This window comes from Arachis hypogaea, chromosome 5 (assembly GCF_003086295.3).
Source record: "Arachis hypogaea cultivar Tifrunner chromosome 5, arahy.Tifrunner.gnm2.J5K5, whole genome shotgun sequence".
Classification (NCBI taxonomy): Eukaryota; Viridiplantae; Streptophyta; class Magnoliopsida; order Fabales; family Fabaceae; genus Arachis; species Arachis hypogaea.
Window position 1 is genome coordinate 31,407,027 of NC_092040.1, and position 12,905 is coordinate 31,419,931.

At 38.2% G+C, this 12,905-nt stretch overlaps 2 protein-coding genes across 3 annotated transcripts; one reads left to right on the top strand and one right to left on the bottom strand.

Annotated features, from left to right (window-relative positions):
* Positions 1 to 4,918, top strand: LOC112801107 (uncharacterized). Of its 2 annotated transcripts, none has more exons than XM_025843655.3 (6): positions 1 to 528; positions 1,776 to 1,876; positions 2,022 to 2,095; positions 2,195 to 2,298; positions 3,296 to 3,361; positions 4,462 to 4,918. In XM_025843655.3, exons 3-6 carry the CDS (start codon positions 2,092 to 2,094, stop codon positions 4,720 to 4,722), a joined length of 435 nt encoding a protein of 144 aa, XP_025699440.1. In that variant the 5' UTR covers positions 1 to 528; positions 1,776 to 1,876; positions 2,022 to 2,091; the 3' UTR covers positions 4,723 to 4,918. The 2 variants fall into 2 exon arrangements, with proteins under 2 accessions (XP_025699440.1, XP_025699441.1); XM_025843656.3 differs by having other exon boundaries at positions 1 to 520.
* A 95-nt stretch (positions 4,919 to 5,013) lies between these two features.
* Positions 5,014 to 8,621, bottom strand: LOC114927757 (putative disease resistance protein RGA3). The gene is made up of 2 exons (XM_072237032.1): positions 5,330 to 8,621; positions 5,014 to 5,161 (listed from the first exon to the last, which is right to left on the bottom strand). Exon 1 carries the CDS (start codon positions 7,903 to 7,905, stop codon positions 5,503 to 5,505), a length of 2,403 nt encoding a protein of 800 aa, XP_072093133.1. The 5' UTR covers positions 7,906 to 8,621; the 3' UTR covers positions 5,014 to 5,161; positions 5,330 to 5,502.
* Positions 8,622 to 12,905: the final 4,284 nt, after the last annotated feature.

The window sequence follows — 12,905 nt, forward strand, 5'->3', positions numbered from 1 at the left end:
GTTGGCATGGTCTATGCTCATCCAAGGCCCAACTCTGGAACAGGAAAGAGCGGCTCTTCCTCACTCCTGCGGTTTGTCCAAAAAAATAAAACAAAGGAAGCACTCCTGCGGCTTGTTTTGCGCCGACGTCGGTGTGTGAAAATGAGAAGGCAAGTGCGATGCCTGAGGAGCTTTTGATCCGCCGCCACAAATCGCATTGAGCCGCTCGTCTCCGATCGTCCAAAATGAAACTGTGAGCAGCTTCTCCTCAGGCCAAACAAACCGCCAAGAACCAACTATCACTTGCTGCCGCCAGGCTATCCGTCTTGCGCGGCTTCGCTTCTGCCACATCTTCTCTCGCATCTCCGTCAAAGACCACTGCGTGCGAGTTCAAGTTCGGTGGCTTTGGTGGTTGTCTCTGCACAACATTCACCCTCGACAGTTCAAACCCTTCGCCTTTGCTTCGATATTAGAGGTCACTCGTTGCATCGCCATAGCCGTTGTTCGGCTCATCTAAGTCATCTTCGTCTTCTTGCTTCTCGTATGTTGGTGAGAGTGATTCTTGAATTTCAGTTGTTGCTATTGATGATTCCATGTTTGCAACAACAAATTTTATCTCCGAATCTGGATTTGCTATCGAACTGTGATCTGGTCTTTTTGACTTCAAATGTTGATCTGTGATGTTTGCATCTGAATCTTGATCTGCAATTTTTCCTTAATAGAACTTTGCCAGGGCTCGGAAAATAGTTTCTGTATTTTCGAAAAGACATTTCTCTATGAATGTGAATTTGCAATCCATTTATAAAGCAAGCAACTAAAATTTCATGATCATGCATATGAACAAAATATTTTTTTTTTGAAGAGATGCATATGAACAGAATTTGCATGAAGCCATGAAATTGTCATAATATTCGGTAACATTTTAGTTTAGATGATATTTGAGCTTGCCAAACCACTCTAGAAATTGGATAGAGTGCTCAATGAAAGCACCACTGTAATAGGTTTTTTATAATTAGAAAAGAAAAGATTTCATTAGTTAAAAGAGAATTTCAGGAGAAGGAGAGATGTCCCAAGACATTTTACATTTCACAATTCACATGTTCACTAATTTAGTATGACAATACTTATTTCCTATTTATACTTTTTTTTAGTAATATCGATTATCTAATTCTCTCTCTCTAATAATTGAGCCGAGCCCAATTATACTCATTACATCAGTACTTATATCTATTTATACTATTCTTTTTTGTATTCGTTATCTAACTCTTATCTATTTCTATTGTCTATTCATTAGGTTAAACTCAATTATACTCGTTGCATCTTAATAGTTGTATTATGCATATATTTCATCTTCAATATATGGTTTAGTTCTTGTTGGTTATCATGAGATCTGTATGCCAAGTGTTGCACAAGAAAACCTACTATCCTTATGAATGAAACCCAAATCATTTTCACATTCATTTTCACATTTCGGAATGCTTCTGATATTGTTTACTGTATGATTATAGAAGACATGGGAAAAAGGGCAGATGTTTTGGATTGTGTTGTTTCGATTTGATTGTTGCTTTAGTTTTGTCTTCCTTCTTCAATTGTGGAAATCCAAAATTGTTGTTTGAATTGTGGAAGTCCGAAATTGTTGTACATGACCTGTATTCAAATTGTTGTTTATTTGATTATTCTTGCATATAGCATTTTGGCATTCATTTTACTTCATGATTCTCATAAGCAGGAAAGGTATTTGATATTTCTCATCCATACTTGTAAATCACATTCTTTCTTAATGCTTAAAATTTCAGTTGAGGAAGGGAGGGGAATAGGAAGTTGACTACAGCGGATTGGTGATCTCCAACAATCCCCACAATAAGGAAATAGCCATAAGGAGGAGGATTGCTAACATGTAATTTTTCCTCAATCCTATTGTAACTTAATTGCTAGATTAATATGTCATATGGGAAACATTAGGTTCAAACGTTTTTTTGCATAAATATATCCATGTTATACCAAATTTGTTCAATAATGTTTACTTTACTGTGTATTCATAGATTTAATAAACGTGAAGATGATTTTCCTTCTTTGAGAGAATACAATGATTATTTGGAGGAAGTAGAGGACATGAGTAAGTTTCAAGTGTCTTGTTTACAAGTGTTTCACAGATTAAACATTTTTCCTTTTTGCTTTATTGAGAAGATTTCTATCCCATATCCACCATTTGCAGCATTCAATTTGATTGAAGGAATAGATGTTGCTGCTATTGAAGCAAGAATTGCTAAGTATCAGGAAGAAAATACAGAGCAAATAATGATTAATCGGGCCCGAAAGGTATTTCTGAGTTGTAATGCCTCTTCGTTCGTCTTTGTCTTTGGCGTCGTCTTCTGTCTTCTGCTTCCTCTTCCTCTCCTCTCCCCTCCCTTCTTACCGCTGTTGGCTCTTCTCCCTCCAATGCCTCTGGCCCGTTCTTGATCTTCTCTTTCCTTTTCCTTTTTCTTTTCTTTTTCTTTATTTATTTTTAATTTATTTTAGAAGTATGGATGTGTGATATAATTGATTAATGACTTAGTGCAGTTAATAATGTGTTGAGGTTGGATTTTTTAATTTTTAGTTGCTGTTTTCTGTTGAAGAAGAAAGGAGACAGGAGGTTAATGATTTTTCTCTTGAAGATGAAGGGAGAAGAAAGGAGGAAATAGGGGAAAATTGGTTTTTTATGAAAAATGTATTTATGTCTCTTGATTAGTGTCTTCACAATCAAACAAACTTAATATGAGACTGAACTATTGTGTCTATGACTATGTATAGCTATGTGTTTGTGCCTTTGTCTCAAATTTTGAGACAGAAACCAAATGGAGCCGTAAGTATTAACGTTATTTCCTTTATTGACAAAGTTCACAATTTCAATCTGTGGTTCATCAAGGGTATGACTAGAAACTTCTAGAATTTCATCAATCGGTGAAAACTGATGTTCTACAATATCCCACATCATTATTTCTCCTTCTCTTTTTGGTCTTTATATGTATGTATTTTGGCCTATCCAAAAGGTAAGGTTGATAAAAGAAGATTGGTTTGCAAAAAATTAAACATCTCACCTGGAAAAAAAGGAGGAAAAACAAATAGGCCATATGTTGTATGTATTGGAGCTGTGTTCTCTATGTGTCTGAGCCGTGTATGCCATGTTTTGAGCAGTGTCTAGCTTGTATCTGAGCTTCAAATTGACATTTTTAAAATGGGGCGAACGCACAACATGCAGACACACCATTTCTTAGGTGGGCTTCAAACTTTTGTAATGTATCGTTGTGTTGATAGGAATTGAATTACTGAACAGGCTGAAGAATTGGCTGCAGCTCTGGCAGCAAGCAAGGGCCAACCTGTACAAACAGACAATGATGCGGTGAGCATTATATTGCTGATCTATTTTATTTTCGTTATTAACTGTTAATCTTTTGGCATGATTTGTTGAACTTAAATCAATTTGTTTTATTATTTTAAACTAAGTTTATATTCATTTTTATTAAGTTACTTTCTGTTTTTTGCATTTACAAACATATAAATTATCATTGAAAACAACCATTTCCCCTTGTGTTAGAATTGGGTGGCTTTTTGATATTTGACAGACACTAAAATAATCATTGTAATCCCAAACAAATAAAGAAATCCCCATCAGTTTTCTTTTCTTTTCTTTTTAATAAAAAAACCGAAATGAATATGGTTGTTGAGAAATGCCAATAGCAAATCCGTCAAGTGAGGAAACACTTGATTTGTTGTTATGTCTTAACAATTGTCGAGAAATATGACAAGCTCGAGCATTTGGAGAGTGGAAGTGGAAGTGAAGTGCATAAGATTTTGCATTAATGGGATGACAGAGAATAGTGCTCAGAAATGGGATGACAGAGAAAAGTGCAGACTAAGGTTGTGAAGATTTCATTATGTATATACATCTCTAAAAATTACGATCCACATATGGTCTCATTGTTTCAGTTCCAGTAGGTCCTGCATTGTGTTACTTTTGGCCACCCCATCTCCCATCAAATGTATAAAATCAAAGTTACCTCTTTTACATGCAATTTGGTATTTCCTCCAGTTCAATATCCATCAATTCAGAGAAAATTCTTTGGTTCAATATATCTGTTATTTTCACTTTTTAATATAATATTTATTAATTATTTTTCATGTTTACCCTCTACACTGTTAAGCACACAAACAGCAAAAGATTTACACTATAAATTAGTTGTATGATAAGGGGCTTTTGATCAATAGCTTTGTAATTAATTCTTGAATTTATTGTTAAGTAATGTGACAAGGAACCAAAGTGACCCATATTGTGAAAAGGAGGGAGTAGTATTTTTGGGATACTAATTGTAAGATTTTTAATGTGAGACTTATTAAAGAATTCTGACTTCCAAGTCTGTTTAAATTTTTGATCCCTGAAGATGTTCATGCTGCAATATATGCATTTGAGTAAGTTCCTCTTCTCTGTTCTCTTGGAAATAGGCTGCAAACCAAAATTCGCAAGCAGGGTTTGGTGCAGCTCCTCAGGGACAGTATGCACCTACATTTGCAGGACAGCCAAGACCCACTGGCATGGCTCCACAACCTTTACCGCTTGGTGGTGGTGACATGTTGGGATATGCAGATGATGAGGAAACAATGCGGCTACGAGCCGAAAGAGGTGCAAGGGCTGCAGGATGGAGTATGGAAATAAGCAGGAAGAGGGCACTTGAAGAAGCCTTTGGAAGCATGTGGGTTTATTAAGACACATTTTCAGAGGATGCAGGACATCATGTTTCATTTAAATTCTGAGGACCTGCACGTATTGGCATGTTCAGTGTCATAAGATATACACATTATGCTGTAATTGAAATGGTGGAGAATGTAAAATTTGGTGCATTTTTGTGTCAGCCTTTTCAATTTTATTTGAGGATCCTTAAGGTATTCCTTTTCTTTTTAACCATTTCTCTCCTTTTTTTTCCCCAACAATAAAAAACTAAAATACCAGAAAGTAAAAAAATAAACAAATAGACAGACATGCTTCTCAATACTAACCAGAATATTTCCTTGTTTGGCAAACTTAAATTGAATTTTGGATCATCAGCTATCATGTCAAATTCATCATCCAAATAAAGGCACCGATCACTGTTCATCAAATTATGAAATAAAATCTTCCTTGAATACCAATTAAACCTGATTTTCTCTGTATGCAGGACCAACAAAAGAATGTTACGTGTATAGTAGGGAGTTTGGAAACATTAAGAAGTAATTAAAAGTAGAGTGTAAAATTACTTATCGAGTTCACAAAAATTTTCATCTCATTTTAAGCCAAAGCTAAGGAAAATTACAAAGAAAACATTGATCAACTTACCGCAAAATGTCCTTTTGTGTCCTGAAACCAATTCGAGTTCTGAGATGTGAGCTATATGTTGCCAATCTTCCCCTGTTATCCTTTTGCATCGCTTCTCCAACATTGGACTTTTCTCAATTAATAACTTGTGCAAGTTTGTTAATTGTCCAAATCTACTTGGCAATGATTTCAACTCAGGGCAGTAACTGATGCGTAGTTCTTGAAGAGAAGTCATGTCTCCTAACCATTCTGGCAATGAATCTACATTGTATAGACTCAAAAGTTTGTAGGGAAGGGATACCCTGCAAGCCTTCTGGAAGAACTCGATTATGGTCCCCGCCGAAGATTGTAACGTGGTGGAGGGTAGTTAGCTCATTCATGCTGCTTGGTACAGCCACCAGCTCTGGACAGTATGAGATGTCAAGGCACTGGAGATAAGTTAGGTGTCTCACACCTTCGGATAAGGACTTCAACTTCTTGCAGCGGTGAATGCTCAAAGCTCGAAGTGAGCTCAGACCTTGCAGAACATTTTCTGAGAAAGTCTCAAGCTCATCGCAATATCCGATTTCTAAAGTTTGTAACAAGGTGAGGCTGCACAATACATCCGGTAATGCCTTGAGATTAGGGAAGTAGTCAATGCATAGTGTCTCAACATGATCCAAATTATGCACAATTTCTACTGGGAAGGAAGCCATGTCTTGAATTTCAAGATTCTTGACAGATGGAAGGCATGGCAATTTAAATTTGGGAACAGATGAAATACTAACTTCTAGAAGATTAGGCAGCATCTCTGCTCCTTCAACTTTCAACATCGAGATCAAGTTTGGCAACCCATGTAGCATTAGTTTCTTTAAGGACTTGAAAGCCTTCTCCTCAAAGCCTTCATACGAGTCATCATCGATGTGTTCCACACCTTCCATTCCACGTATAGAAAGATAAGTTAAATGAGGTAACTTACCAAGTGGAGGAAGTTGCTCACAACTTTTGCAGTGGTGAAGTGTAACACTGACTAAGCTTGAGAGAAGTGAGGTATTTCTCAACCAAGGGGCCAATTGTGTTCCTCCATAACCCTTCATCCCAAAACTTTTGAGATTTGAATGAGGCTTGAGGCCATTAAGCACCTTTTCTGAATCTGCATTATTATTGCCCCAGGACAAGTATAAACAATTCAGGTTCTTTTTACTAATCAAATTAGCAGCTCTAGCATCAATTTCCCTGAGGACATTCTCAAGTCCTTTGATATGTAGCTTGCCTCCAAGATTAAGATCGCGTAACTCGGCTATGCTAGACCCAGCTTTTGAATCCACAATGAAAGTACTCAATGTCTTGAGACATTTCAGTATACCGATTTTCGAGGGCATTGATACTAATGACGGACACCTTTGAATGGAGAGATGTCTAAGATCTTGTAGGCATGTCAAATGTTTAGGTAAGGAACGGAGATAAAAGCAAGAATACAGTTTTAGAACTTGCAATTTTCGCAGCATAGAAATACACTTGGGCAATGTTATGATCAAACTATTGCAAATATTTAAGTACCTCAAGTGTGTTAAGCTTTTGAGTGCAGAGAGTTGCATAGAGCTCATGCTTAATGCTCGGAGAGAATTGAATGGTGGCAAGCCATGTGAATTAAACAAAACAAACGAATCAAACTCAATAAAAGTCCTTAGGGATTCAACTTTCTTGAAGGCACCCATGTTGAATTTGGATTCTCCATCCAAGCCTACCAAACTTATATGGTGGAGTCTACTTGACAGATTACTCAAGTTTGCAGACTTAGAAACCTTACACTCTTCCCCTACAATAGATTGAGCAAGTTCATGGAATAAATCATGAATCTTGAATGTAACATTTCCAAATAAATCATCCTTCACTTCTTCAAAAAATGATCTCTGACACAATTCATCCCACACATCGTTGCCAACATGCTCAACCTCCAAATTTCCTTCTGACTTAATAAGCCCATTTGCCATCCAGAGATGAATTAGCTCTTCTTTCAAGATTCGAAAGTCTCCAGGGTAAATGGCACAAAAAGAAAAGCACTGCCTTAGCGACAACTTCAAATTAAAGTAGCTTATTCTCAGAGCACGCATGATCGCATCACCTCCGGATATATTCCAAATCTTACTTTCCTTTATATCAAGCCATTGTTGTTTCTCACTTTTATTGCGTAGAAGGCTTCCAAGTACTTTGGATGCAAGAGGGGAACCTACACATTTTTTCACAATCTCCTTTCCTATCTTTTCAAGCTCTGCACTTTCTTCGTTATTGCCAAATGCATGGTGTTTGAACAATGACCAGTTGTCATTCTCGGATAAAGGTAAAAGGCGATGAATAGAGCATGTTCCCATGATGGATGCAACACTTTCATTTCGAGTAGTTACCAAAATTACAGAACCTTTTACTCCGCTTCCACATTGTAACATGTATTTCAACTTCTTCCATTCTTCTTGATCCTCATTCCACACGTCGTCTAGAACAAGTAAATACCTTTTGCGGAGTAGCATCTCTTGAACTTTCTTTTGCATTGATTCTAAAGTAGAGAGGTTGGGGTTTTGTAAGGTGATGGATTCTACAATGGACTGCAAAATTCTCATTATGTTAAAATCATTGGAAATGCAAACCCAAATTCTGAGGTCAAAGTGTTTGATTACACAATCATCATTGAAGATCCATTGAGCAAGTGTTGTTTTTCCAAGTCCTCCAATACCAGTCACTGTTGCAAGAATGGCTTAAAAGAAACTTCAAAATCTCATCTCTGTCTTGATCTCTTCCATACATGTGCTGCTCAGTTCGGACAGAACTCGTCTGTCGCCATCGATCATCTTCTTGTTGCCTCCCTGTGACACCTGCACGCAACTCAAACTTCCTCCTCTCTTCATCAATCTCATGGAATCTTTTGGTAATCTCTTTCATCCTCCTACCAATGTCACGACGAAACAGAATTATCCTGGGATGAAAACGGGCAAAGCACATAACATGTGCCTTAAGCACTAGACGGTTGGATTCTATTGAACATTCATCTAAGATATCATCAAGCACATATGCTGCATCTGAAAGCTTCTGCAGCCAAAGCTTCACAGCACGCTCTGTAATTTGTTTCTCTTCAGCATCTTGGAGCACTGCATGGATTGAACTGAGGTTACTACATAGCTTTACGGTATGTGATTCAACCCCCCCAAATTGTTGCAAGCTCATTCTGCACAAAAGTCTGCAAGTTTCCAATGACAATTCCAAGTAAAGCAGTAGCCATGAGTGTAGTGTGGGGAGGAATGCTCAAGAGGTATTGCTTTGTTTTTGTGCTATATATGTTATATGCTAATTCTTAATGATTGTGTGAATTATATTATTTTCAAGTGGCAAGTTGAACCAAAGCCATGACATCAGAGCCCGCATGATACATTAGGTAGTGTTGGTTCAGCCAATAATACTCGTGCTGTGGTCATTTTTTTTTATCAATTTATGAATATTTTACATTATCGTTTACCAATCAAAATTTAGAACATTTCTACCAGACAAAACATGTAACCGCTCTGATACCACAGGGGTGAATCTCCAGTACTTCAGGATTACAATGAAACAATACATTGTTTGCTTATCCCAATCACTCTTTATATCCATGAAAACGAGTGAGATTAAATGGTCAGAGCAAAACTTAGCATTATAACATTGAGTCCTTTTTCCACTATGAGAAATTCCCATGGATCCTTTCCATGCCATTTTCTGATGAGCAGGATCCTCTTTTAGAGGCAGGCTCAGAACATACTTTTATGGCACTGGATTGAGGAAGAAGGAAATAACACTAGCTAAACTTTCAGAGAGAGAGAGAGAGAGTAAGAATTTAGAACATTTTGTAGGATAGAAAAAGTGGATATATTACAATGTGCATTCAAGTCTGATTACAACTAGGGATGAGCACCTCATTTTATAGAGGTCTCTAGATAGAAGTGATATCTCACGAAATCTAAATAAACCTATCATACAATGCCAACTGGAGGTGGAGGATAAGGATAAGCCTTATCTTCTTTCTAACTTTTCTGAGACATGTGACAGAAGTCACTTTATTCTAGCACACTTAATAATTATACATAGTGGGGGCCACTGCTTTAGTAAAGGGACGGTTTGAAATACTCTTCCGGAAGGGTCCCATCTCCATCTGAAAAGGATGAATCAGAAGCTAGATTGACAGTCCCTAAATCTGTATCCGGGTCTTGTAGATAGAGAAACGGGTCTTCAGTGTTTCCTTCATTTGGATCCTGGGCATCTTGCAGGTATGGGTCATATGGGTTTGATTTTGGGCCTTCAGCATCATCAGGTATTCCTGTATCAACTCTGGTTGGGCTTGGCGGCAAGGCGTACACTCTCCCACCTGGATCTTCAGAATTCAGATCTTCTTCAGAGTTTCTGTTTGGCACATGTGTGGACGTGCTGGGTTGGTCTCTTGGGGCATAAAAAGAGTATTGTCCAAATTGATTGATGATTTCCGAAGTTATGAATCTTGGACTGGAACTCCTGGAGGGTTATTGAAGGAACATCTGTCTGAAATGGGAGTCCTTCAACTACATCTTTTTCTCCATATAGTCCAGGCTGCCAAAGTTTACAAAGGTATTTAGCCAAGGCATTTAGGACTATCTTTTCATCTGTGGGCCATATGGTAGAATACCCAATAATATCGACCTTGTTCATGGTATGTGCATCGCCTCTAGTAAAATAATTCCTCTGTAAGGTGACAAAACAACAGAATTTCCATTTTGCCTTAGAGGATTTATTCCACAGTTGGTGTTGTTCGAGCATATTATATAACATTCCTCTCCATGCTCCAAGTGTGGCATACATGGAGAATAACCGAACAAGATGAGACTGGGCTGTAGTGCGGTTACACAGCATGTGATATACAGGGAAGAGAGGTATTATGATAGCACATGTATACATGGAAGACAGAGCCCAGATATACCACATCATTTCTTCTGGTATAGGTCCTTGGATTATGGGTATGGTGCAAAAAGGGGTATCCATGTCAAAGTACTTTGGATTTGGATGGATTTGGGTTATAATAAGGAGCTGGTGTAGCCAGTAAAACAAAGTTTGCCTGGCTAGACAATCTATTTGAAATTCTGTCTGAGGCCTTGCTTGGAGGGGGAAAGGACCAATTTTTCTTCTGTATGGGTTATTGTGAAGTGGACAATCAGGGAATGGAATGGTGTATGAAGGATTGTATGTGCTCATAGTGCAAATGTAATGGATTGGTTTGGGAGGTGGTTTTATTGGCTTGGGAGGTGGTTCCTTGGTTGGTCTGGAAAGAAAATCAGCAAGTGTGTTTTGGTGGCCTTTTATGTGCCTCACTTCAAATTTATAGCGGGAGAACCAATCTTTCCATCGCAAGAGTTGAGAGTTTGGCAAGATCTTTTTCTTGATCTCCAGCATTGATGGGAAAGAGGTGTTATCCATTTCCACAGTAAAATGATAAGAACTGAGGTGGAAATTAAATTTTTCTATCCCTCTTTTGACAGCAAGAATCTCTTTGTAAGTGGCATGGTAATGTTTTTCAGATTCTTTGAACTTCCCACTAGCATGTGCACAATAGTGTCTTGTTCCATCAATCTCTTCAAGTAGCACAGCTCCCCAGAATTCATCACTAGCATCTGTCTGCAATATTCTTTTTCCTGTGCTGGGAATCTTTAAAGGAGGGGGGTCCTGTGCTATCTTCTTCAGGGTTTTGACAGCTGTAGTTTGCTCTGGTCCCCATGGTGGGGGGCTTCTTTTGCAAGAGTTTTGACAGCTGGCTGGTGTGTTTAGTCACATCTGGGATAAAGTCTCTGATGTAGTTGATGATTGCCAAGAACTGTTGGACTTGTTTGACTGTCATGTTCTCATCAGGGAAGTTGATTAGCCCTTTGGCAATGTGTTCTCCTGGTTGAAAAAACCCATCTTAAAAAACCATTCCAAGAAATTCGATTCTTTTCTTGGCAATAGAGCTCTTTTTTACTAATAGCATGATTCCCTGATCTTTGATGATCTGAGTGAATTGGGCCAGAAGTGCCTTGTGGACTTCATTGTCTTTTGAGAACAGTAATATATCATCAATGTAAATAAGTGTGGAGTGTAATATGGGCTCAAAGATTTTGGTCATGGCTTTTTGGAAAAGAGACGGGGCTACTTTGAGTCCAAATGGCATTACTGTCCATTGATATTGGGCTTCAGGGATGCAAAATGCTATCTTGTATCTATCTTCATGGTGGAGCCCAATTTGCCAAAAACCAGCTTTTAGATCAAACTTGCTGAAGATTTTCGCTCCACTTAACCTTTGTGTGGTAACTGAAATCTTTGGTAAAGGAAACTTGTCATCTTGCAAGAAAACGTTAAGTGGCTTATAATCAATAATTCAAGTCTCTTTTTTCCTCTATTCTACTCAGCCCTTTTTTCAACATAGAATGCTTGACACGCCCAATTGGATTTGGTTGGTTCAATGAGTCCTTGAACAAGAAGAGCTGCGCATTCAGCCCTTGCCAATTTTAGATCTTCAGGATTCATTCCTGAATGCGTGGCCTTTGTTGGGTTGATATCTTCATTCTTTTTGAAAGGGAGACGGACATAAAATTCTGGATTTTTCCACAAAGGTGCAGGGTGGTTGAATTGGTCATGACTGTCGCAGCAAGCACTGATGAGTAGTTGTTGGATCTCTCTGTATTCCTCTGAAGCTTCTTGAATTTCAAGAATGTTTTGCATCCCTAAAAAAGGCAAAAACTGCCCTTTATAAGTTAGGCCAGTGGGTTTGATATGTAATCCATGGGTTCTGAAGAATGCATCAAATCCAAACAAAACATCTTTGTCTGGAAGGTAGCTTCCCAATACTCTGAGCCAAGTGATCTGGCCTGCAAATATCTCCAATCCAATGGGCTGTTTAGAAATAAGATTGATGGTGAAGATTTCACTGTTGGCTGCTGTGAATGTTTTCGAAATAGGTGCCACATTTCTTTTGGCAAAACATGTGGCCTTAAGACAGTGGCGCAAGATCCAGTATCTAGCAATGCAACAGCCTTTGTGGGTTTGTCATAGATGGATGTCTTGACTTTTAAATCAAAATGGGGACGAGGAGTACCATCAATCTGCTTCATTCCTAAGGATCCAAGGTATCCAAGTTCTTCTTCTGGGAAATTTGATCCTTTAGGAATCTTTGTAGTAATTGAGGCTATGGGTGGTGCAAAGGAGGATATAGAAAAGATTGACCTTCTTGGTGGAAGTTCTTCTTCTGAATCAGAGTCTTGGAAAACATATTCAGTTTTTCCGTCTTTAACTTCTTGTTCTTCAAGTACTGATTCAAGATCTTCTCCATCTTCAATGGAAGCTGCACCCATTAAGGACTGAAGCATCTTTATCTCCTTTTTTGTCTTGTGGGGACATAACTTAGCAAAATGTCCTTATTTTCCACAGATGAAACATCTATTTGACTTAGTCTGAGGTTTTTTTCTCTTGAAATAACGGTATTTTTGCTTCCTCCTTTCCCTTCTAAAAGCCTTTTGGTGGAATGCCTTGGTAGGTGATTGCCAATGAGTCTTTTTCTTGGGCTTACATTCACATGTGCTTGTCTCCTTGCATT

Bases quoted from the DNA above. Each gene is read 5' to 3' on its own strand.
- LOC112801107 (XM_025843655.3), top strand. The intron at 2,299-3,295 runs GTATTTCTGAGT...ATTACTGAACAG, and splicing joins TGATTAATCGGGCCCGAAAG to GCTGAAGAATTGGCTGCAGC. The intron at 3,362-4,461 runs GTGAGCATTATA...TCTTGGAAATAG, and splicing joins TACAAACAGACAATGATGCG to GCTGCAAACCAAAATTCGCA.
- LOC114927757 (XM_072237032.1), bottom strand. From the start codon at position 7,905: ATGAGAATTTTGCAGTCCATTGTAGAATCCATCACCTTACAAAACCCC.